We start from the raw sequence: 24,173 nt of genomic DNA, 5'->3' as shown, positions 1-24,173 counted from the left end.
GTCACAAGACCAGGACAAGACCAAGACCTTTGAGGGTCGAGACCGAGACAAGACCGAGACTTTTAAAGGCAGAGACTGAGACAAGACCGAGACCACAGCCCATCAAGACCAAATCGAGACCATCTTTGTCATTTTTAACATTGATTTGTACTTTGCAGTTATTTTGACACAAATATATCAATGTTTTTATAAGACTGAGATAAGACTCAGACCAAGTGCCTTCAAGACCGAGACAGACCGAGTCCTAAGTGCCTTCAAGACCGAGACAGACCCAGTCCAAGTGCCATCAAGTCTTGAGACAAGACTGAGTCAAGACTTCAAGACAAGAAGCGCCTTCAAGACCTAGTCCAAGCTCCTTCAAGACCGAGACAAGACCTAGTCCAAGCTCCTTCAAGACCGAGACAAGACCTAGTCCAAGCTCCTTCAAGACTTCAAGACCGAGACAAGACCTAGTCCAAGCCTTGCCAAGTGCCTTCAAGACCGAGGCCAAGTGCCTTCAAGACCGAGGCCAAGTGCCTTCAACGAGAAAAGACCGAGCCAAGTGCCTTCAAGATCAAGACAAGACCGAGTCCAAGCGCCTTCAAGACCGAGACAAGACTCAGTCCAAGCGCCTTCAACACCGAGATAAGACTGAGCAAGACAGAGTCCAAGCATCTTCAAGACCGAGAGTACCTTCAAGACCGAGACAAGACCGAGTCCAAGTGCCTTCAAGAAGAACGAACAAGACCGAGTCCACGCTCCTTCAAGACCGAGACGAGACTGATCCAACAAAACCAGGGTTAAATCAAGACTAATACTGGATTAATACTGAACTAAAACTGGACTAAACCTGAACTGAACCTGGGCTAAACCGGGACTAACTAAAGAGGTTGAAGATGCGGAGCCCAGAGACTGTAATCAGACTGAAACTGTTTTAAAAAAGCTGAAGATTTGAAATTTAAAATCACGAGTTTGTGCCGTTTGGCGTTTGACCGTTTGAACGCTCTTTGTTGAACGCGGCAGGCGTGGGCAGACCTCGCTGGTGCGATAGCGCCCTCTGCAGACTGACCTGACACAGTGACCTTGGTCTTACTCACGGTGGTGCCCACCCCGTTGGACACCTGCAGTCGGTACTCCCCTGAGTCGGGTTTGTCCAGAGAGCGGATCTTTAGAACCGCAGTCTTCTTACTGAAACTGGTCTGGTACTTGGGTCCAGGCTTCAGCTCCTGATCGCCCTTGAACCATTTGGTTTTGAGTTCTGGAGTGCCGCTCACTCGGGCCTGGATGGTAATGCTCTCTCCGGACTTCACGCCCAAAGACTCAGGGAAGTCCAGGATCTGGGGCGGTTCTAGGGTCAGGTAAGTACTGGATTAGACCGGGTTTGAACAAGAGGGTCCCAGTGGCACCGAGGGTTTAAATGTGTTTGTGGCTAAAACCGAGCAGAAAAGTGAAAAGCTTTGAAAGATCTGTTTACCATAATTTGAAGGTGTTTCTGAAAGAATTTTGATCAAAGTGTACTCCATATTTGCCAAAGAATGTTCTAGATTATACAAACTGAATAATAAAACAATAACCCTCGATCCCTCGGGGCCAGCGGGCCTCGGCTCTTGTTTAACGGCGTGTTTTGGTTTCCGTGGTTACAGACCTAGCACAGTGACGTTGGCGCTGCATTCGGCGACGCCTCCGTCGCTCTTGAGCCGGAGCGTGTACTTGCCGCCGCTCCTCACCTCCGCTTTGGGCACCGTGAGCGTGGCCACGTTTCGCTCGAAGGTGATGGTTCGGTTCCCGCCCTCGCGCAGAACCTGCTCAGGCTCCTGGATCCAAGTCAGCGTCAGGGGTTCAGGTCCTCGCACCGTGGCGCTGAGTTTGAGCGATTCGCCCACGCGCACGGTTTGGTCGGTCAGTTTCTTCACGAAGGAGGCGGATTCTGAGCGCCGAAGGTCAGAGGTCAGAGGTTAGAGGGGGTCAGAGGGACACAAGATCGAGGAACGCGAAGACGCTGTCGTTCCCCAGTCTGAGTCAGAAAAATTAAATATGTGTGTTCTGGTTTATATGTGTGTGTTTTGTTGTGTGACTGACTCAGATCGGGTCCTGACTCAGACCCGGTCCTGACTCAGACCGGGTCCTGACTCAGATCGGGTCCTGACTCAGACCGGGTCCTGACTCAGACCGGGTCCTGACTCAGACCGGGTCCTGACTCAGATCGGGTCCTGACTCAGACCCGGTCCTGACTCAGACCCGGTCCTGACTCAGACCCGGTCCTGACTCAGATCGGGTCCTGACTCAGACCCGGTCCTGACTCAGACCCGGTCCTGACTCAGATCGGGTCCTGACTCAGATCGGGTCCTGACTCAGACCCGGTCCTGACTCAGACCCGGTCCTGACTCAGACCCGGTCCTGACTCAGACCCGGTCCTGACTCAGACCCGGTCCTGACTCAGACCCCGGTCCTGACTCAGACCCGGTCCTGACTCAGACCCGGTCCTGACTCAGATCGGGTCCTGACTCAGACTGGGGGAGGATGTTTGTGGTCGTTTTTACCTCGCAGAGAGACTTTGGCCCTGCACGAGTCACTGTCCACATTATTGGACACTCTGCACTCGTACGCGCCCTCGTCGCTGTGCTGTAGCGACATCACGTGGAGGGTGCTGCACCTGCTCTCCGTCACCATCCTGTACTTGTGGCTCTCCTGCAGGGGGCGCTGGTCCTTGTACCAGCTCACGATGAACGGAGGAGACCCGCAGAACTCACAGTAAAGACTGATCTCTTTACCGACGACCCCCTCCACCGGCGCCGGCTTTTTGGTGAAGGACGGGGGTTCTGGGGATCAAGACCAGGTTAGGACTGGGTTTGAGACTCGGACGAGGACTGGGACTTTGGGTCATGCTGGGTCCATGCCACAGAAACAGACGGGCACGAGACGACAGAGAGCATTCTACAGACACAGAGAGTCAACGCCAGATCCAAAAATATCATCATCATTTTAGTTTTGAGCTGTTTCAAAGGAAGGAGTAACTCATGTTTACTTGAGTAAAGAAGTACTTTTCTAGCAGCATATTTTACAGGACTCATTTTTTAATTGAATAACGGTTCTGACTTTTACTCGAGTACAATTTTTGGACACCACCTCAATTTGTTTTATAGATACAATCGTCTCTTTTCACGTTACGTCACAAACCAGGAAAACGGTTGGAAACCTGCGATGAAACTTCCGGTGTAGTTTCCGACTTTGGGCTCGACCAACTGTGACCAAACCCACTGAAATAAAAGTGCTCAGCGGTAAAATGAAGCCTGCAGACATCTGTGCTGTTTGAATCATCTGGTCTCCTCTAGTCTCATGTACCCAGCGCGCTCAGAGGTGTGTCAGCGGGAAATGAGGAAAACTGAGGGACGGTTGGAATTGTCGATTAAACAAACATAACGGAAAGTGACAATGACATGGAGACGAACAAAACTGGGACATTTTCTAATTTTTCCTACATTTTGACAGACTTATGACCACGAACCAGGGTTCCTACGCTTTTTCACTGACAACATTTCAAAACATTTCCATGATTTTACAGCACCTACATGTGTAGAATTTATCAGACTTTTAGGTCTAAATCTGAAATATTAACTCTTTCCACTCCCTTTATGGTTTGGGATTATAGTTTTTGAACATTCTAAATCCTGTCAGTGCATTTACTGTCGACGTTCACAAATAATCAGAACAGACTCATGAGAACTTAACAAAACACTGGAGCTGCGGGAAAGAGACTACAATGCCACAGCTTTTCCAAAACTTTCATTGAATTTATAGAATTCCATGACTTTTCCAGGACTGGAAAATTACATTTTCAATTTCTGTGACATCTCCAGGACTTCCATGACCATGGGAACCCTGTCGAACAGAGGAAGTTGTCATCGCACGTTTCCAAACATCATCCTGGTTTGTGACGTAAACGTGAATAAAGATGATACTGAAAAGGTTCTAACAGGGCCACACGACAGGGCCACACGACAGGGCCACACGACAGGGCCACACGACAGGGCCACACGACAGGGCCACACGACAGGGCCACACGACAGGACCACACGACAGGGCCACACGACAGGGACCACACGACAGGGCCACACGACAGGGCCACACGACAGGGCCACACGACAGGACCACACGACACACGGACATGCCAGAGAGTCAAAGGTCATGCAGGACGACGACCAAACGATTTCCACTCGATTCCACCGCAGACTGTGTGAAGAACTGGACTGAGGTCTGATCGACGCCGGTGGTTAAAGTGGCAAATTCACCGGCGCCAGAGTCTGTGGAGCCCAATCAGGCCCACGCTCACTTCCTGTGAGCGGGTGACTCGGGGGTTACGCTCTGTCCGTTTCCACACACAGTCTGTGGTTTCCGGGGCGTGTTTCGTTGCGCCCCGTCTGACCTTGCACTTGGAGCACGGAGCTACACTTGGCCACGCCCGCTCGGTTCCTCGCCTCGCAGGTGTAAACGCCGCTGTCGCCGTCGCGCGTCGTCGTGAGCTGCAGATACGCCGTGGAGTCGAGGAGAGCCGTACGGTAGCTCCCTCCGTCCGCGATCTGCGTTTCGTTTTTAAACCAGCGGATCTCGACGTCGCGAGGGACGACCCGGCACTCGAAGCGGTGCCCCTCACGCTGCTTCACGAACGAAGAGGTCGGCATTTTCACCACGAACTTTGGAGGCTCTGCAGAGGGGTCAAAGGTCAGAGGTTAGAGGTTAGGAGCGTGTGAAGGGAGCACGAGAGGGGGCGCCGTAGAGCTGTGGGGAGAGGAGGAGCGTTAGTCAGAAAAAAAGAGTGAAGCTTCGAGAGAAAAACTGAACTGAAAAATGTTGAAGTTCCAACAGAAAAAAGACACAAAGACGAGGACGACACGGATCTCATCATTTCATATTTTTAAAACTCGACAAACGTGACGTCGGATTATTGCATCTTCACGAAAAGAGTTTAAATTATGATTATTGATCTGACTGTAAAATACCAAATCAAGTTTTTAGAAATACACAGACAGAAAAAGACTAAAGAGGACTAAACCAGGACTAAACCAGGATTAAACCAGGACTAAACCAGGACTAAAGAGGGGCTACAGTAAAATGTAACATGTACAGAAATTAAAATATTGTGTTAATAAATGAGGCAGAAGCAGCGGCTGTTTTGAAGCTGAAGCTGAAGCTGGAGGACGAACGCGGTTTGTGAAGAATCACCGAGTCATGACAAATAAAAAGTTTTATATATATTTTGTAAATATTTATAATTATAATTATATATAATTATAATTCTGTAATAATATTAAAATTATATAAATGCTCCGATCAGACGTTTTAAATCTGAGAAAACTACAGAACGTTTAGAAATGAATGAGAACTTTACAACAGCCAGAGACCAGACCAGGACTAGACCAGGACTAGACCAGGACTAAACAAGGACTAAACCAGGACTAAACCAGGACTAAACAGGACTAAACAAGGACTAAACAGGACTAAACAAGGACTAAACAAGGACTAAACCAGGACTAACCAGGACTAAAACAAGGACTAAACAAGGACTAAACAAGGACTAAACAAGGACTAAACAGGACTAGACCAGGACTAAACAAGGACTAGACCAGGACTAGACCAGGACTAAACAAGGACTAGACCAGGACCAGGACTAGACCAGGACTAGACTAAACAGGACTAGACCAGGACTAAACAAGGACTAAACCAGGACTAAACAAGGACTAAACCAGGACTAAACAAGGACTAAACCAGGACTAAACAAGGACTAAGACCAGGACTAAACAAGGACTAGACCAGGACTAAACAAGGACTAGACCAGGACTAAACAAGGACTAAACCAGGACTAAAACAAGGACTAGACAGGACTAAACAAGGACTAAAGGACTAAACAAGGACTAAACCAGGACTAAACAAGACTAAACCAGGACTAAACCAGGACTAACCAGACTAAACAAGGACTAGACCAGGACTAAACAAGGACTAGACCAGACTAAACAAGGACTAGACCAGGACTAACAAGGACTAGACAAGGACTAAACAAGGACTAAACCAGGACTAAACAAGGACTAAACCAGGACTAAACAAGGACTAGACCAGGACTAAACAAGGACTAGACCAGGACTAAACAAGGACTAAACCAGGACTAAACCAGGACTAAACAAGGAATAAACCAGGACTGAACCAGGACTACACCAGGACTAGACAAGAACTACAACAGGACTAAACAAAAACTAGACCAGGACTAGACAAAGACTCGACCACACAATGACCAAACCAGGAGAGAAAATTCAGATTTAAACATAAAGATCAGATTTTAAACCAGATCAGCAGCAGAAGTTCATTCAAAACATTTCAGAATCAGTTTTCAGCGGAAATAAAAATCAATCATGAGCCAGAACTTACCGTGAGACCTTGGTACTTACCGTGAAAACGTGTTTTTAACCGTGAGAACATTTTAGAAACAAAGAAATGAACATTGCAAAGAGAGAACAGCATGAACCACACAGCAAAAACAAAATAACATTTACCAAATCAGTAACAGCAGCGATCTTTATTTCACCAACCAACAGCAGAGCAGAAAAAGAACTCAACCAGGACTCAACCAGGACTCAACCAGGACTCACACCACAAATTTAAGGATTTGAATGAAACCAGACTAAAAACAGATTTAACAACATTATCTTAAAAAAACACAAAAAACACTTAAACAGAAACACAGAAGAGACACTCCAAACATTCAGGACCAGAACTAAACCAGGACTTGACCAGGACTGATATCCACTTGTAACTCACAAACCATTTACACATTTGAAACTCATAACCAGAACTAGTCTGAACCTCAACTAAACCAGGACTAAACCAGGACTAAAGTTTGAGGACTTCAATGCTGAATTTAAAAGGTCAAACCGCTTAAACAGAAACACAGAGACACAAGAGACACTCCAAGCATTCAGGACCAGAACTAAACCAGGACTGGACCAGGACTGGACCAGGTCTGGACCTGGACTAAAGCAGGCCCAAAGTCCTCCTGGTCCTTTGTGTTGTGTGTTTAGTGTGAGTTTTGTGTTCACATTCTCACACACTCGGACAGAGACAGACACAGACAGAAGAGGGACCGACCTGAGACCTGGACCAGGACTTGGACTCTGTGGGACCCGGCCCGGTTCCGTGCCTCACACACGTAGGTCCCCGTGTGGGCCGGCTGTGCGTCTCTAATGTTCAGAACAGAACATTTGTTATCGACGGAGGCCTTAAAGTGGCCGTCCTCCCGCAGCTCGACGCCGTCTTTGGTCCAAATGAAAGAAAGAGGCAGAGATCCAGACGCTAAGGCCCTGAGGCTCACGTCCGAGCCCACGGACGAGCTCACGTCCTCGGGCACGTCCACGAACACGGGGGGGTCTGGAGGAGGCCACATGGAAGTCAGACACCAAGGACCAGGACCACAGAGGGACTGCAGGGGAACTGAACCAGGACTACAGAGGGTCTAAAGCAGGTCTAAAGAAGGTTTGAAGCAGGTCTAAAGAGGGTCTAAAGCAGGACTAAAGCAGGTCTAAAGAGGGTCTGAACCAGGACTACAGAGGGAATAAACCAGGTCTAAAGAGGGTCTGAAGCAGGACTAAAGCAGGTCTAAAGAGGGTCTGAACCAGGACTACAGAGGGAATAAACCAGGTCTAAAGAGGGTCTGAACCAGGACTACAGAGGGAATAAACCAGGTCTAAAGAGGGTCTGAAGCAGGACTAAAGCAGGTCTAAAGAGGGTCTGAACCAGGACTACAGAGGGAATAAACCAGGTCTAAAGAGGGTCTGAACCAGGACTACAGAGGGAATAAACCAGGTCTAAAGAGGGTCTGAAGCAGGACTAAAGCAGGTCTAAAGAGGGTCTGAACCAGGACTACAGAGGGAATAAACCAGGTCTAAAGAGGGTCTGAAGCAGGACTAAAGCAGGTCGGTCTAAAGAGGGTTTGAAGCAGGACTAAAGAGGGTCTAAAGCAGGACTAAAGAGGGTCTGAAGCAGGACTAACTCAGGTGACTGACCTGTGACGGTCACATGACTGGTGCAGCTGCATTCTCCAACCTGATTGGTCAGGAGGACTCTGTAGGCACCGCTGTCGGCGCTGTCACACTCGCTCACGCGGAGCGTCACTTTACCGTCCTCCACTTTGAGCGTTCTGCGTGTGTCGCTCCTCTGAAGCTTCTCGTTCACATAGAAACTCATCTCAAAAGGTTCAGAGCCTGAGACCTCGGCACACAGAACCATCTCAGCTCCTTTCACAAACTCTGCCGACTCAAACGGCTTTATGAAGACAGGGGGCGCTACAGAGACAGAGAGGGGTGAGTTTATGAAGACAGGGGGCGCTACAGAGACAGAGAGGGGTGAGTTTATGAAGACAGGGGGCGCTACAGAGACAGAGAGGGGTGAGTTTATGAAGACAGGGGGCGCTACAGAGACAGAGAGGGGTGAGGGCGCTGGACATATGAACACAACTGAACCAGAGTCTGTTTATGTCAAAACAACTGCTACACAACTACAAGACTAAACCAGGTCTAAACCAGGACTAAACCAGGACTAAACCAGGACTAAACCAGGTCTAAACCAGGAGCAGGACTGACCTTGGACTTGGACGTGGCAGCTGGTCCGGTCTGACCCGGCCTCACTGCTGGCCTCACACTCGTACACTCCACTGTCCTGCTCGGAGCAGTGATCTATGCTCAGAGACGCCAAGGTCCCGTCAAAACTCTCAGTCCGGTTATGATCCGGGACTAACACGGACCCGTCTCTGGACCAGGTTACCGTGGAAACAGAGCCCTGGACTTTACAGGACAGACTGAGGCTCTGCCCCAAACGGACCAAACGCTCCGGCTCAAGTTTGAGAGAGAAGTGAGGAGATTCTGAAGTGCACAAAGGACCACGTTAGACCGAGAGCAGGACTAAACCAGGACTAAACCAGGACTGAACCAGGACTAAGGCAGGACTAAACCAGGACTAAGGCAGGACTGAACCAGGACTAAGGCAGGACTAAACCAGGACTAAACCAGGACTAAACCAGGACTAAACCAGGACTAAACCAGGACTGAACCAGGACTAAGGCAGGACTAAACCAGGACTGAACCAGGACTGAACCAGGACTGAACCAGGACTGAACCAGGACTAAGGCAGGACTGAACCAGGACTAAGGCAGGACTGAACCAGGACTAAGGCAGGACTGAACCAGGACTAAACCAGGACTAAGGCAGGACTAAACCAGGACTGAACTAGGACTAAACCAGGACTAAAAATGGACTGAACCAAGACAAAGACTGGACCTAATTCAAATGAGACGATGATCTACAACAGAAACGTTTGAAGAGTTTGAAAAGATGAAAAGACTGAAGCTGTAAGAGTTTAATCTGAATCAGAGCCGGATCTGTGCCAGTCGTGTCCTAACCCCTAAGACGTGACCCCTGACCCAGGAGCAGATCATGTGACTGTGACATCACACACCTTGCACGCTGAGGGCGGAGCTACACAGTGTTTTCCCGCCCTCGTTGGACACCTGGCAGGTGTAGGAGGCGGAGTCGACGGGTCGAACGCCGTGGAGCTCCAGGCAGGACCAGGACCCGTCGCCCAGCACCTCTCCCCGGATCGAGATTTTGGCGCCAGGGAAAACCTCACGCTGCTCCCTGAACCACCTGACCGCCAAAGGGGCGGAGCCTGAGAACTCCGACCGCAGAACGACATCGGCGCCAGGTTTGGCGCTGATCTGAGCGGCAGGCGTGAGTGAGAAGACTGGAGGCTCTACACGAAACGCCGACAAACACGTCAGGGTCATGTGATATAATACAAATACTACAAATACTATGAATACTACAACTACTACCTCTACTACAACTACTTACTACTACTACAACTACTAGTCTAGTCAAGGTGTCTAAACCAGATCTAACCCAGGACTAAACCAGGTCTAACCCAGGACTAAACCAGGTCTAACCCAGGACTAAACCAGGTCTCCCCGGGCCTGCAGTGACCTGTGACGCAGAGCTGTGTGGAGGTCTGGTTGGTTCCGGCCGGGTTCTGGGCCCGGCAGCAGAACTCTCCGCTGTCGCTCATGGTCAGACCTCGGATTGTGAGCGACGCCGTGTTTTCGTGGAACTCGGCGGAAAAACGCTCGTGTGGCAAGATTTCCTGACCGTCTTTAAACCAGGAAACGGTCAGAGGCTGCGAGCCGGCCACACGGCACTCCAGCACCGCGGCGCCCCCTACGGCCTGAGCCACGCGCTGCAGCGCTTTGGGGAAAGAGGGAGGAACTGCTCTGTCTGAGGGAGGAGAGAGCCGTGAGCAAACAGGGACTAAACCAGGACTAAACCATGACTACAGCAGGACTAAAACAGGACTAAAGCAGGACTAAAACAGGATTACAACAGGAACTAGACCAGGTCTAAAAAAGGGCTAAAACAGGACTAAAAGAGAACTGTGCCAGGACTAAATCAGGACTGAATCAGGTCTAAATCCAGACTAAACCATGCGGGTGTCACTGACCGCTGACGGTGACGGTGCAGACGCTCTGGTCCTGTCCGACCCGGTTCTGGACCTTCAGGACGTACTCTCCGCTGTCGCTGGTTTCGGTGTTTGTGATTTTGAGCACAGCCGTGTTTCCTCTCACACTCCATTTATATTTACGGCTCTGGCTCAGCTCTTTGCCGTTTCTGAACCATTTGGTGAGGAGCTCGGGGCTGCCGCTCACCGTGCACTGCAGCGTGCACGTGTCGCCCGTGGTAACGCTGATGGAGGCGGCTTTGTCCAGGACACGCGCCGGCTCTGCGCGAGGGCGTCCAGAGAGCCAATGTTAAATACAGTTACAGATGTGATTGTATTGTGCTATGACCTGACTCTGACCTATGACCTGAGTGTGACCTGAGGGGCTCTGGTCGGTGCAGGGGTCCACAGAGCAGGTCCCAAAGTGGGGCCCGTGGGCCAAACGTGGCCCTCCAGGGAGCTGCTGTGGACCGTCTGGGGCTCTGAGATTTTCAGAAGAAACTAGATTGAGGAAAAGTTCTGCAGGAACGTCAGGAGAATGAGGCCAGTCCGTCTGCGCCCGAATACTTAAAGTGAATCGTACTTTTGTTTTCAAACGGGCCTCAGGTTTGGCCTTGACTCGCTCGTGTGCGAGCGAACAGAGCAAAGAGCCGGACGCCATTTGGATTAGAATTTTAAATTTCTACTACAGCAACAGTTTACGGAAGCCCATTTTCCCCAGTAAATTAAAAAAAATAAAAACCTCACAGAAACCAACTCATCAAAGTTATAGTTTAAAAGCTTAAAACTTTTTTTTTTTTGTTAAAAACTTTCTGTGAGGCTTTTATTTTTTATTTACTAGAAGAAACGGGCTTCCATAACAGTCCCACTTTCCAGAAGCGTCCTGTGAATCGAGTTCGATTAAACATGTAAAATATGTTCTTCTGATGATGAGTAACCCCGCCCTCCAGACCAGAGCGCCCTCAGCTCCTTTGCCCCTCCCCCTTGGCCCCTTAGCCCCTCCCCTCAGGTCAGGGCTGTACCTTGGACCGTCAGGTGCGCCTCACACTTGGCCTGCCCGGCCTCGTTCTCCACCTCGCAGCTGTACTTCCCTCCGTGTTTCAACTCGGCGCAGGAGAATGAAATGGCGACCGTGTTGTTGTCAAACGTCATGGTAACGCTCGAGTCGTCGTCTCTGAGCAGCTCAGAGTCTTTCAGCCATTTTACAGAGAAGGGGGCGGAGCCTTTGACGGTGCCCTGCAGTTTAACGGCATTCCCCATCACCACGGTCGCGCTCTCCAAACGCTTCGAGAACATGGGAGGTTCTACGGGCGGCGGCACAGGGTTAGGACACATTTGGGTGGAACTTAAAACTCTTCGGACGGGCAAAAGACGGACCGGTGCAGGTTCAATGGAGGGTGGAAGGTGACTTTGGTAGAACGTGACTTTGGTAGAACATGAGCATTAGATAAAGTACAAATATATAAAACCTTGATTATCAAAGTCTTAAAGGGAAAATTCTAAGGAGTTTGTCTGAATTCCACCCTCACCGCACGTCATTCTGGTTACAGGTTACCGTGACAACCGCCTCGCCGTACGCTCCAGTCGTCCTCGGAGGTTAAAACTTTTGGAAATGTTAATTAAGTAACACTGGATCAAAGTTTCTGTTTAACCCGAAATCAGGAATGAGAGGACTAAACTGCACCACACCAACAAGTTAGAGACAAAGGTCTGGATTTTGGTCTAGACCTAGGTCTGGTCTAGATTTTAGATCAGGAACTGTCAGGACTAAGACCAGGACTGAGATCTGGACCACAGGGACTAAAGATGGATACATTTTCTCTTTGTGATGGATCCTACCGAGGTCATAAGGATCCTACCTAGAACATAAGGATCCTACCTAGAACATAAGGATAATACCAAGAACATAAGGATCCTACCTAGAACATAAGGATCCTACCTAGAACATAAGGATCCTACCTAGAACATAAGGATCCTACCTAGAACATAAGGATCCTACCTAGAACATAAGGATCCTACCTAGAACATAAGGATAATACCAAGAACATAAGGATCCTACCTAGAACATAAGGATCCTACCTAGAACATAAGGATCCTACCTAGAACATAAGGATCCTACCTAGAACATAAGGATCCTACCAAGAACATAAGGATCCTACCTAGAACATAAGGATCCTACCTAGAGCATGTCCACTTCTTTATATTGTCTACGGAGGAAACGTTCTGAGTTCCGAGGACTCATGGAGCGCGGCGTTAGTTTTCTCTCTGCACACGGTCGTCTCTTTTGCCCATCTGTCTCCCACTGACCTTTCTGCCTGGCGCTGCCCGTGCTCGCCACCGTGCCCACCTCGTTGGACACCACACACTCGTAGTCGCCCACGTCCGCGCTCTCGAAGCTGCGGATCTCCAGGCATGAGTGCGCCCCCAGAGTCACGATCCGGAACTTTGGCCCTGACTCCAGGCGCTTTTTGTTCCTCCTCCAGGACACTTCGAACGGAGCCGACCCAGAGACGGCGCAGTCCAGCTGGGCCACGGCGCCACGCACGGCCTCCACGCTCCGAAGGGGCCGCGAGAAGACGGGGGGCTCTGAGCGACACCAGGGACTGTTAGGACTAAACCAGGACTAAACCAGGACTAAACCAGGATTGGACCGAGACTAAACCAAGACAAAACCAGGACGAAACTCCACCACACAAATTAGGGACAAAAACTGATTTTCTGATAGATTTTCTGTCTCAGATTGAAGCGTTAAAGCGTTCGTACCTTTGACGGTGACTTTGGTGCTGCACAGCTCAGAGCCGCTGTCGTTCTGAACCTCGCAGCTGTACGTGCCGCTGTCTGACAGCGCCACCTGCTGGAGCTCCAGAGTGGCCACGCCCTCTTTAAAGCTCGTGGAGATTCTGTTTCCAGGTCTGAGCTCTGAATCGTTACAGAACCACAGAACCTTCAGTTCGGGGGAGCCTTTCACGGAGCACTGCAGGCGGGCAGTGGCGCCCTGCTTCCACACGGTGGCGCTCTCCAGGCGTTTCACAAACACCGGCGGTTCTACGTGATCGGAGAGGAGCGAGAGACACCGAAGCCACACTGGGAATTACTCACCGAAATAAAAACTACAAACTACAGGAGGAACTACAAACCCCAAAACCCCCGGCCCTGAACTCAAACGCAGCAGTACAAGTATAAAAGTATAAGTATAGTACATGGCCCAAGTATGGTACAAGTATAAAGAATAAAAGTATAAAATATAAAAGTTTAAGTGCATGTACTAAATACACAGGGGGGAAGAGAAGTTACTACAGAAAAGTTGATTTGAATTTAAACATGAAACAGGAACATGATAAAAAAGATTCACACAAAAAGATTGACACATTAAAAAAGAGAAACATGTGAGAGCGTCTGCGCAGTCGCTGCTCTCGCCTGCGCAGACGCTGTGACTGCAGCTGCAGGAGAACACAGTTTAAACAGAGCAGCGGGCAGAGCCCGTTCACCAGCAGCACGGGCAGCGTGGGCACCGTCGCAGCTCGGGGCCTCACACTGAAGCTCACACTCTTACCTTGTACTTTGACGCTGGCGCGGCAGGTGGCGCTGCCCGCCTGGTTGGAGGCGGTGCACATGTATTCGCCGCAGTCTTTCAACGTGCTTTTCAGAATATGGAGCGTGACCTTTTTCTGTTCAAAGGAGAGTTTACAGTCCGGAGACTGGTGCACTTTTCGCCCGTCTCTAGTCCAGGTCACGCTCACGCCTCGGTCCTCATCCACCGTGCACTCCAGGAGCAGCGCCGCGCCCACCATTGCTGCTGTCGTTGCCGGCAACGGCGACACAAACCGCGGCTTATCCACGGCGCTCAGCTCCACCTCGCACTCTGCCTGCCCCAGAGGGTTAGAGGCTCTGCACACGTACACGCCCCCATCGCCCGCCTCCACACGGGGCAGCGCCAGAGACGCTTTACCCGCCTCAAACGAGCTGCGGGCCTGAGCGGGCTCGCCGTCTTTAAACCACAGCACAGACAGAGGGGCGGAGCCTCTGATCTCACAGGTGAACTGCACCTGTCGGCCCACAAACTCACTCTGGGGACTGTCGGGCTTAGACACAAAGACCGGAGCACACTTCTCTACAGGGTCAGAAACAGCAGAGGGTCAGAAACAGAGGAGAAATAACAGCAGAGGAGAAATAACAGCAGAGGAGAGAGGAGGAGAGAGGAGAGGAGCAAACCAGCACCAGAACTTTCTCCAGAATCATATAAACCAGCGTCTGCCGTGTCATAAAGTCACATTAAAACCAAAAATCCAACTATGATGATTCATTAAATCACCAAAAACACCAAAACCAGAAGAAACCAGCTGTTTTTTCTTCACTTTAAACACGACTGCACCATTTGAAACACCAAAACAAAACAAAAAGAAAAGAGAACGACACCAAAGATCGTTTCATATTTGAATCAAAATGTAGGAACAAAGTTTATCTGAGAGTGTTTCTCAGGTGCGACAGGTGGGTGGGCGTGTCCTACCTGTGACGTGCAGGGGGGCGGAACATTCGTCAGAGCCGTGCTGATTGGACGCGCGGCACACGTACTCGCCGGCGTCGTCTCTGGCGGCGCTGAGCAGCTCAAGCGAGGAGGAGCTCACACGGCTGATGATCCGGACTCTCTCGCCCTCCTTCAGCTGCTTCCCGTCTTTGAACCATTTGAAGGTCACGTTCGGAGCGTCCTCCGTCTCACACTCAAACTTCGCCAAGTTTCCAAGGTTTATTTCCACCGGAGAAATGCGGTGACGGAAAACGGGCTTCACTGGAAACGTGGAAGATGGAAGGAAGTGAGTTTGAGTAAACAGAGAAAAAGAAAGAAAGAGAAGAAGAAAAAGAAGAAAGGATGAAGAAAGGAATGTTCACAGCTCAAGAAATGTGGAATTATATCAGGACTAAACCAAGACTAAACCAGGATTAAACCAGGACTAAACCAGGTCTAAATCCAGAAGGAAACCAGGTATAAAACCAGGTCTAAACCAGGACTAAACCAGGTCTAAACCCAGAAGGAAACCAGGTCTAAATCCAGAAAGAAACCAGGACTAAACCAGGTCTATAATTCCACATAAGTTCTTGAGTGGTGCTGATGGAGATGAGCTGTGGACAGAAGGTGTTTCAGATCTGAAGCTGAAAATGAGAGTGAGACGGTTAAGCAGAAGGTCAGGGTCAGGGTTATGGGTCAGGGTTAAAGGTCAGGGTCACTGTTAAGGGTCAGGGTTAAAGGTCAGGGTTAGGCTCAGGTGAACATGGGTAAAAGTGAAATCATGGAGCAGTTTCTGGTGGATCCTGTGGAATGGATGAGGTGAAAAGAACAAACACCAGAGTGGAATGTGAAGGAACATCTGTGGAACCTCAGAGAACCGACTCTGGACCGACCGGGGACTGACCCGGGACCGACACTGATTTGTGGTCCTTCAAGGTCTGGGTCTGAGGTTCCACAGACTGAGGTTAGACCATGAGGCGTGGATGGGTCAGAACCTCTCTGGACCACGGTCAGTCGAGCCGTGGTCTGGACTGTTCCTCTCTGGTTCCTCGCCTGCAGCTCCACCTTTGCTCCGTCTTTCGCTTTGGACACTTTTCCGATCTCCAAACAGAACATGTCTCCGTCCCTGGTGCTCCTCAGCCCTCGGCCCGGCGCCACCTCGTCGCCGTTCACAAACCACGTCATTTTCGTGGCGTTTCTGACCGTACATTTAAACACAGCTGTTCCGTTTTCCTCAGCGAACACGTCCTGTAACGGGTCTTCGATAACGGGCGAGTCTGACACAGTTTCCGACATTTCGCCGATGATGACGGCCTCAGAGATGAACTCCTCGCGCTCGAGCTTTATCGCAGTTTGAAAAGATGCCTTTGTTTCGGTTTTGAGCCTGGCCTTTTGCACGTTTTCGCTCCGTAACGTCACCGCGCTCTCTTCGATCGTCAGCTCCTTCACCACGGTCGACTGCACCTGCTTTTTCATTGTTTCTGTGGCGATATTTGCCTTTTGCGGTTTGTTTTCAGGTTGGATTCCGCGCGGTTGTTCGGACGTTAGACTTTTCTGATCGTGGAAGAGCAAAGCGTGTAGCGCCACCTGCAGTTCGGATTTGAGTTCTGCTTTTTGCGTATACTCGCTGTCTAAGGTGAGCACGATCTCAATGGGGTGCCCCGGTGTTGTGATGAGGTAAGAGAACGTGGCGTGCTGTGGCTGTTTGCTGATGCGCACTTCCTGTATTTCTGTCGGTTTCAGTGCGTTCACGACGTCGGCTAGAACGACACGCTGCTCCTGTGCGACGGCGGACCGTAGCGCCTCTTTGACCTGCTGCCTCAGGTTTCCCTTTGACGTTTTGGGGATTTGAACGTGGAAATGCAGCTCTTTAAGCAGCGCTGCAGAGTCCAGCGATTCATGCACAAATAAAACATCTTTCTTTTGTTCGACGGCGCTCACGTTTTGCTCCTCAGATTTCCGTATTTCCTCAGACCTTTCTCCCAGAAGCACCCGTCTCTCCTCCAACACCACGGACCGCCGCACTTCCTGTCCCTCTTGGATCTGAAACGCATAATCCTCCTCGGCCGCGTCTAAAACCACGCAGCTCTCCGTCGCCACCGCTTTCTCCTCGATAAAAATCGGACGTTTGGGAATTTTTGGCTCAGTTTTGACGACAGGTTTAAACTCTGCCTCTGCCGTGATGTCATCCGTATGCCCCTCCTCTAAAGCGCGGGTCTCCGTCACATTCAGCGGCTGTAGAATGTTCCAGAATTCCTCTTTTTGCACTAATGCCCGCTGCTGCTTCACGTCGCTAACGAATGGAGATTCTTTGGACAATTGCGTCGCAGAAACAGACACAGGAAGCACATTTACCGGTTTCGCTTCTTTACGAATCTCGGGTCTAACGCCTGAAACTGAGACTTTCAGCTCTTCGTCGCGCTCCGCCGTTAGCTCTCGCCATTCTTCGGAAATTGCTGCATTTTTCCGAGCCCGTTCTACTTTAGAATTTGCAGTAAATGCTTCAGTTTTTGCCTCTTTTATTATGTCTTCTTTCGGTAAAACGGTCGGAGAATGGACACACTGCACGTGTTTCTTTTGCCGCGACTCTTTCATGACGAGAGCCGATTCCACATTCGGTTTTTCGCCGATCTCGTCTGATTTCTCGCACACTAAAGTCCGCTGTTCGTCTTGTGTCACCGCTTGTAAAATCACTGGACTTTTCCTGGCCTCGGCTTGCTCCAGATGAGGTTTTTCAGCACTAAACCTCCCCTCGGCTTCGTAGACGTCGTGTTTGGAGCTAACCTGCAGCTTTAGCACCCTCTCCTCCTCCTTCTGGACCTGCACACTCACGCCTGTCTCCAGACTCTGCACTGCCCCCTGCTGTTCGGCCTGAATCTCACGCCTCTCCTCCACATTCGCGGCAGATTTGAGATCTAAGTCCTTCACATGAGCGGCTTTCTCCTGCTCTGGTCTGAACATGTCAAACACTTCCTCTTTGTGAAGCTCAGTCCGGGTTTGACTCACCGGGGCCACTGTCGTTTTAAGCGCCTCTTTTTGAATCTGAGGCTTCATGGGTTTATCTGCTTCTCGAATCGTCTCGGCGTGACTTTCCGTTAGCAGCATCTGTTCTGAAGTTTGAGCTGAATACAAAATCTTTAGCCCCTCTGTGACTCTGAAGCTGGTTTCCTCCAGGGGACGATGCACCTTCCCCAGCGCCTCGTCTTGAATCGGTAAAGCGGACGTGACCTGCGCCGAGCTCAGGATGTGGCGCGTTTCCGTGGAGGTGTTTGTTTTTTCTGGAGCGACGTCTTTGAGCAGCTCGGCCTTCACGCTGCTCAGAGGGACCACCTCCTCAGATGAAGCGGACATCAGTTTAGATCTCTCCTCTTTCAGGAGTCGAACCTCAGAGATCTCTGGACTCAGGATCCTCTCCGAATGCTGCTCCAGAATCTTCTGCTGTTCTTCGATGGAGGACACGAACGTCGACACCCGCAGCTGTTTTCCCTGAGTCGCGATGGAGGATTCTGGATGTTTGGGCGGCACTGGCGACACACGTTCCTGAATCGCGTGAGACTGTAGCACCGCAGCTTGTTGCGTTAGCGTTTCTTTGTGCAGCGTCGCCGCCAACACGTCCACGCCAGTTAGCGCCTGCACCTCTTCGCTTTGTATGATCTGGCGGTCGTCTGTGCTGATGGTGTAGATCATTTGGTCCGAACGCTCGCGGTTCGTTCGCGTTTCGCTTTGTCCTGTCAGTGAAATCTTCAGCGCAGAACTCCTCTTTGCCAGAACCAGGAGCTCGCCGCTGCACGACGCTTCACCAAACGGGTTAACGGCCTTGCACACGTAAATACCGCCGTCTTCGGCTTTCACGGTTTTAACGGTCAAAAACCCGCTGCCGTCCGCGTTTGCCACCATCACACAGAGCGCACTCGGGTGAAGCTGAGCTGTTCCTCTGAACCATGTGACTTCGGGAAGCGGCGTTCCCATGACGACAAAACCAAACACGGCCTCGGCTCCTTCGGAAACCTGCACGTTCTGAATGGTTTTGGTGAATAGCGGCGGTTTACCCGTCTCTCTCACCTCCACGTTTAAATAGGACTTACACGTGGCCTGTCCGAACCTGTTGCTAAGCGTGCACATGTACTCGCCGCCGTGCTCCTCGCGGACCTCACGGATCACGAGGCAGAACTCCTCTTTCTCGTGAGTGAATTCGTACAGCGACGAGGAGCTGATGTTGCTTCCCTCGTGAAACCAGGTCACGGTGGGTTTGGGGAATCCGGCGGCGCGGACGCTGAACCTGAACGATTCGCCAGAGATCGCCGAGACGCTACGGGACAGTTCGGCGAGGAAGGACGGTCGCTCTCTCTTTCGCTCCAGAGACGAGGGGACGCGTTTGGGCCGAGGGTCGGGTTTGTCTTTGGGGTCGATCACTGATGAGACGAAACCAAGGTTAGACACAAAGACAGAGACAAACGCAGAAACACAAACGGAGACAAAAACAGAGACACAAACACAGAGACACAAACAGAGAGAAAAGACGCAGAGACAGAGACACTGAAACAGGAAACACGCTTAAGCTTCTGACAGGGCTGCACAATTTAAGATGGAAACACCGAATAATAATTTATATTTTTATGTAAGTTTTGAAATCCAGACCGATCTCTGTGTCCGAATGTCGCCCCCAGCCCCTCACCCCCCACTCTCCACACAGCCCGGTCCTCTGTACCCGGGGAGGGCATCTGATTTATAAATTGTGCAGCCCTATTTTCTGGTATCACACTGTCTGTAAAAAAAATATAAGTTAAAGGACGTTTGCACAAGTACGACATTCACAGTTCAAACATCTGCATCATACACACACAATACTACACAATACTACACAGTACTACACAGTACTACACAGTACTACACAGTACTACACAGTACTACACAATACTACACAGTACTACACAGTACTACACAATACTACACAGTACTACACAGTACTACACAGTACTACACAATACTACACAATACTACACACACTTGTGGCACTTAAAGACGTGTTGTGTGTTTGGTCCCACTCCGTCTAAACGCTGCAGAAAACCTCTTCAAGTGAAATTATTTTACATTCAGTCTACACAAAATAATGGACTTTTCTGAGCTTTAAGTCGTGTTTATGGAAGATAATTTGTTCCTTCAGATTTAGAATTTTAAACGCCGTTGAATTTGTCACTTTTTTTAACTCTGTAAAACATGTTTGAATTATTTTTAAGATGGATTTTATTTCAGCATAGTGAGTTTAGTTCACACTTTTGACTGTTGAATTTGAGGATTTGAAAATATCTGTGCTGAATATTTAAAAGGTGAAATTTTTATTTTAAATTTAAAACATGTTGAAAAGTTACAGCAAAATTTCAGCAACTAAAATTAAATTAAATAAAAATACATTTTTAATAAAAAATAATTCAAACGTTGTTTTTTCAGAGTTAAAAAAATTCAGCAGGATTTAAAATTCTAAATCGTTTTTGCGCTGCAGGAGCTGTAAAAAGACATTACGGAACATTCTTGGTCTTGAGAGACGTACCTTTAGCCTCGGGCACCTGGGCCAACGGTTTTCCCTCCACTTCAGTCACTGTAAAAAAAAAACAGAAAACCAGGTTAAAATCGTCGTAAAAATCCACACGCGTTTATCATGGTGCAGGACGCGGTTAGTCGTGCTCCATATAAACAGAACCGGGCCAAAGTGGACCGGGCCAAAGTGGACCAGAGGAGACGGGACGGCACCGGGCTCCGAGGACAGACCGGGACGAGAGGCTGATGTTTTTAAGGCCACTGCGGCGTTCAGATGACATCACCACACACGGGCCAATCACAGAGCGGCGGTGAGGCACAGGAGAACGTATAATGTGACCAAAGGTTTAGTCCTGGTTTAGTCCTGGTTTAGTCCTAGTTTAGTCCTGGTTTAGTCCTAGTTTAGTCCTGGTTTAGTCCTGGTTTAGTCCTAGTTTAGTCCTGGTTTAATCCTGGTTTAGTCCTAGTTTAGTCCTAGTTTAGTCCCGGTTTAGTCCTGGTTTAGTCCTAGTTTAGTCCTGGTTTAATCCTGGTTTAGTCCTAGTTTAGTCCTAGTTTAGTCCTGGTTTAATCCTGGTTTAATCCTGGTTTAGTCCTAGTTTAATCCTGGTTTAGTCCTAGTTTAGTCCTGGTTTAGTCCTGGTTTAGTCCTAGTTTAGTCCTAGTTTAGTCCTGGTTTAATCCTGGTTTAGTCCTGGTTTAGTCCTAGTTTAGTCCTGGTTTAATCCTGGTTTAGTCCTAGTTTAGTCCTAGTTTAGTCCCGGTTTAGTCCTGGTTTAGTCCTAGTTTAGTCCTGGTTTAATCCTGGTTTAGTCCTAGTTTAGTCCTAGTTTAGTCCTGGTTTAATCCTGGTTTAGTCCTAGTTTAGTCCTAGTTTAGTCCCGGTTTAGTCCCGGTTTAGTCCTGGTTTAGTCCTGGTTTAGTCCTGGTTTAGTCCTGGTTTAATCCTGGTTTAGTCCTAGTTTAGTCCTGGTTTAGTCCTGGTTTAGTCCTAGTTTAGTCCTAGTTTAGTCCTGGTTTAATCCTGGTTTAGTCCTAGTTTAGTCCTAGTTTAGTCCTGGTTTAATCCTGGTTTAGTCCTGGTTTAGTCCTGGATTAGTCCTGGTTTAGTCCTAGTTTAGTCCTGGTTTAATCCTGGTTTAGTCCTAGTTTAATCCTGGTTTAGTCCTAGTTTAGTCCTGGTTTAATCCTGGTTTAGTTCAGAGGTTTACAGTCTTTGCCTGTTCACACGTCACTGAAGCAGAGTGGCAGAGTGGTTAGCCTCTGATCTGACTGTGCCCTCGGTGACCTCGGTGCCCTCGGTGCCCTCGGTGCCCTCGGTGCCCTCGGTGCCCTCGGTGCCCTCGGTGCCCTCGGTGCCGTCGCGTCTCCTCTGGTTTGGCGCTGGTTTGGTGAAGTCTGCCATGCTTTTCTCTGCTCCTGCTTCTCGGAGTGAGTGAAACAGTCCTTAAAGTGTCGGCGTTTTACTGGTGAAGGTTTTGGTGAAAAAAAGACTTCCTAAAAGAGCCATGCAGGTTCAGACCTTTAGGCCCCAGACCGTTGGCGTAAAAGTCGTCCGTGTTGATCCGATTGTAAAACCAGAGCATTAATGCGGCAGACGCCCGCTTTGCCCCCGAGCGCCGCAGCAGCTCCGGGGGCACTTTCACCACAAAGTCTGCCCAACGCGGAGGCTCCGAATCGGGGAAGAAGAGCCACCTCTGCAGGGTCTCCTCCAGGACGGAGACGTGGTCCGGGTCTGGTTTGGGCTCAGTTGGTTGTGGGTTAGATTCCCGCAGAGCCCCGTGCAGTGCGGAGAGTTTGGGGACAGTTTGGGGGACAGAATCGGCAGAAATGGGGGTTTCTGAAGAGAGGGTTGGTCGCAAATCTGGGTGGGACAAAGTTAGAAGTCAGTCAGGGCCAGACAGGACGGTAGTACAGAGGGTTAACAGCAGGGGGCACATGGGGCACACGGGGCACACGGGGCAGAGACACCCAGACAGGACGGGGGTACAGAGGGTGAACAGCAGGGGGCACACGGGGCACACTGGGGTGGGGGGGTTAGATGGTTGTGCAGCAGGGGGCAGCACTGAGGAGGTGAAATTTCCAATTGTATTTATGTATTTTTTAATATTTCAAATACTGATACTGATAATTACTGAACTGAATGATTTTTATTCACAGTTTCATTTGTGCGTTTGTAAATAATGAAAGTAAATAATAAAGTTTTCTGTTCAATAAAAGGATTAAAGGATTAAAAACCTTCTTCATGATGAGTTATAATCATAAAATGTTCCAATATAAATATAAATATAAATATTCCAGTCTTATAAAGTAATTGTGTTTAAATGTTCATGATGTGTTTTATTGTCATAAAGTGATAAAGTGATGTGTTATCATCTTATAATCTTAAAATCCTGCGATGGAGGAAGGAGGAGGAAACAGAGGTTAGTGGACAGAGGGACGCAGACATGGACATGAGGAGTGGGAATGAAACGAGGGACAGATGGTGTCGGGTTTGATGGAGCAAACGGTGGAGGTGGAGAGGACGTGATGAGGAGACAGAGGGACAGAGGGACGGAGGAGGAGGACAGATGGTGCCTGGTTTGATGGAGCAGACGGTGGAGGTGGAGAGGACGTGATGAGGAGGTCAAAGGTCACACAGAACACACATCAGCTTTGACCTTGGAGCGTGAGACGAGCCGACGCGGAGCTGCTGCCGTGAGCGTTCGCCGCCGTGCACCGGTACACGCCCTGATCGTCCGGCCTCACCGCCGCGATCACCAGACCGACGCCGGGACCGGAGCCGAAGGTCCGGACCCGGTCTGAGTCCGGGACCAGTCCGGCGCCATTATGGGCCCACTCCACGGCGCTGAAGCCCACGAAGGAGCACTGAAAGCGGGCTTCCTCCCCCGCGGAGACACACACGTCCTCCATGTCCTCCACCAGACGAGGAGCCGCTCCAAAGATCTGCTCCGAGCTAAAGGTCTCCAGACAAGAGCTGTGGAGGACGGAGGAGGAGACCGAGGAGGAGATCGAGGAAGAGATCGAGGAGGAGAAGAGGTTCTGCTCCACGTGCTCCACAGAGACCGAAGTGCAGCTCTGAGACTGAGACGCCTCGAACGATCCAGAGGTTTGACTGAGCTCAAAGTGAGAGACCTCAGAAGACAACGGCGGGACTGACGACAAGAGAGACACAGAGACAGAGTTACAACGACGGAGAGAAGAGGAGGAGAGAGGAGGAGAAGAGGAGAAGGAACTTATCACATATAAACCAAATGACAGCAAACAAGAGAGTAGGGAAGAGAGGAGGAGGAGGAGGAGAGAGGGATGAGGAGGGGTAAAAAGACAAAAGGACATTTCCACAAAAACATGATTTTCCGAGTCTCAGACGATGTTTTAAAGACGTCTCCTTCAGTCCTTCTGCAAAGTCTCATCTTCTGTTTGGACTAGACCAGGACTAGACCAGGACTAGACCCAGGTCTTAGGTCTCAGCCCAGGTCTTAGGTCTCTACTCAGAGACTAGTGTCCTTTTGAACTGTCCTCGTGAGGACAGAGGAGCTGTGATTGGGCGAATGTTCCTACTGACGATAAGAACAAACAAAGACATCTGGAAACAAACAAGGACTAAACCAGGACTAAACCAGGACCA

General features: G+C 49.7%; 1 protein-coding gene across 1 annotated transcript in view; it reads right to left on the bottom strand.

The window, feature by feature from the left end:
- The window catches only part of LOC110165165 (titin-like), a 243,161-nt gene that overhangs the window by 187,304 nt on the left and 31,684 nt on the right, over positions 1–24,173 (bottom strand). Inside the window, 17 exon segments of the mRNA XM_055150484.1 lie at positions 7,114–7,392; positions 8,028–8,306; positions 8,604–8,882; positions 9,475–9,768; positions 9,999–10,286; positions 10,510–10,788; positions 11,529–11,810; positions 12,814–13,092; positions 13,270–13,551; positions 14,060–14,617; positions 15,014–15,292; positions 16,006–19,422; positions 20,559–20,606; positions 21,824–21,967; positions 22,068–22,409; positions 22,461–22,610; positions 23,206–23,700. Coding sequence (XP_055006459.1) covers positions 7,114–7,392; positions 8,028–8,306; positions 8,604–8,882; positions 9,475–9,768; positions 9,999–10,286; positions 10,510–10,788; positions 11,529–11,810; positions 12,814–13,092; positions 13,270–13,551; positions 14,060–14,617; positions 15,014–15,292; positions 16,006–19,422; positions 20,559–20,606; positions 21,824–21,967; positions 22,068–22,409; positions 22,461–22,610; positions 23,206–23,700 — 7,974 coding nt within the window.

Source organism: Boleophthalmus pectinirostris, unplaced genomic scaffold, assembly GCF_026225935.1.
Source record: "Boleophthalmus pectinirostris isolate CB_2022bp ecotype Guang Dong unplaced genomic scaffold, ASM2622593v1 HiC_scaffold_1, whole genome shotgun sequence".
In the NCBI taxonomy this organism is placed as follows: Eukaryota; Metazoa; Chordata; class Actinopteri; order Gobiiformes; family Gobiidae; genus Boleophthalmus; species Boleophthalmus pectinirostris.
Note: the sequence above shows the minus strand (reverse complement) of the source record. Positions and strands in the feature narration are given on the sequence as shown.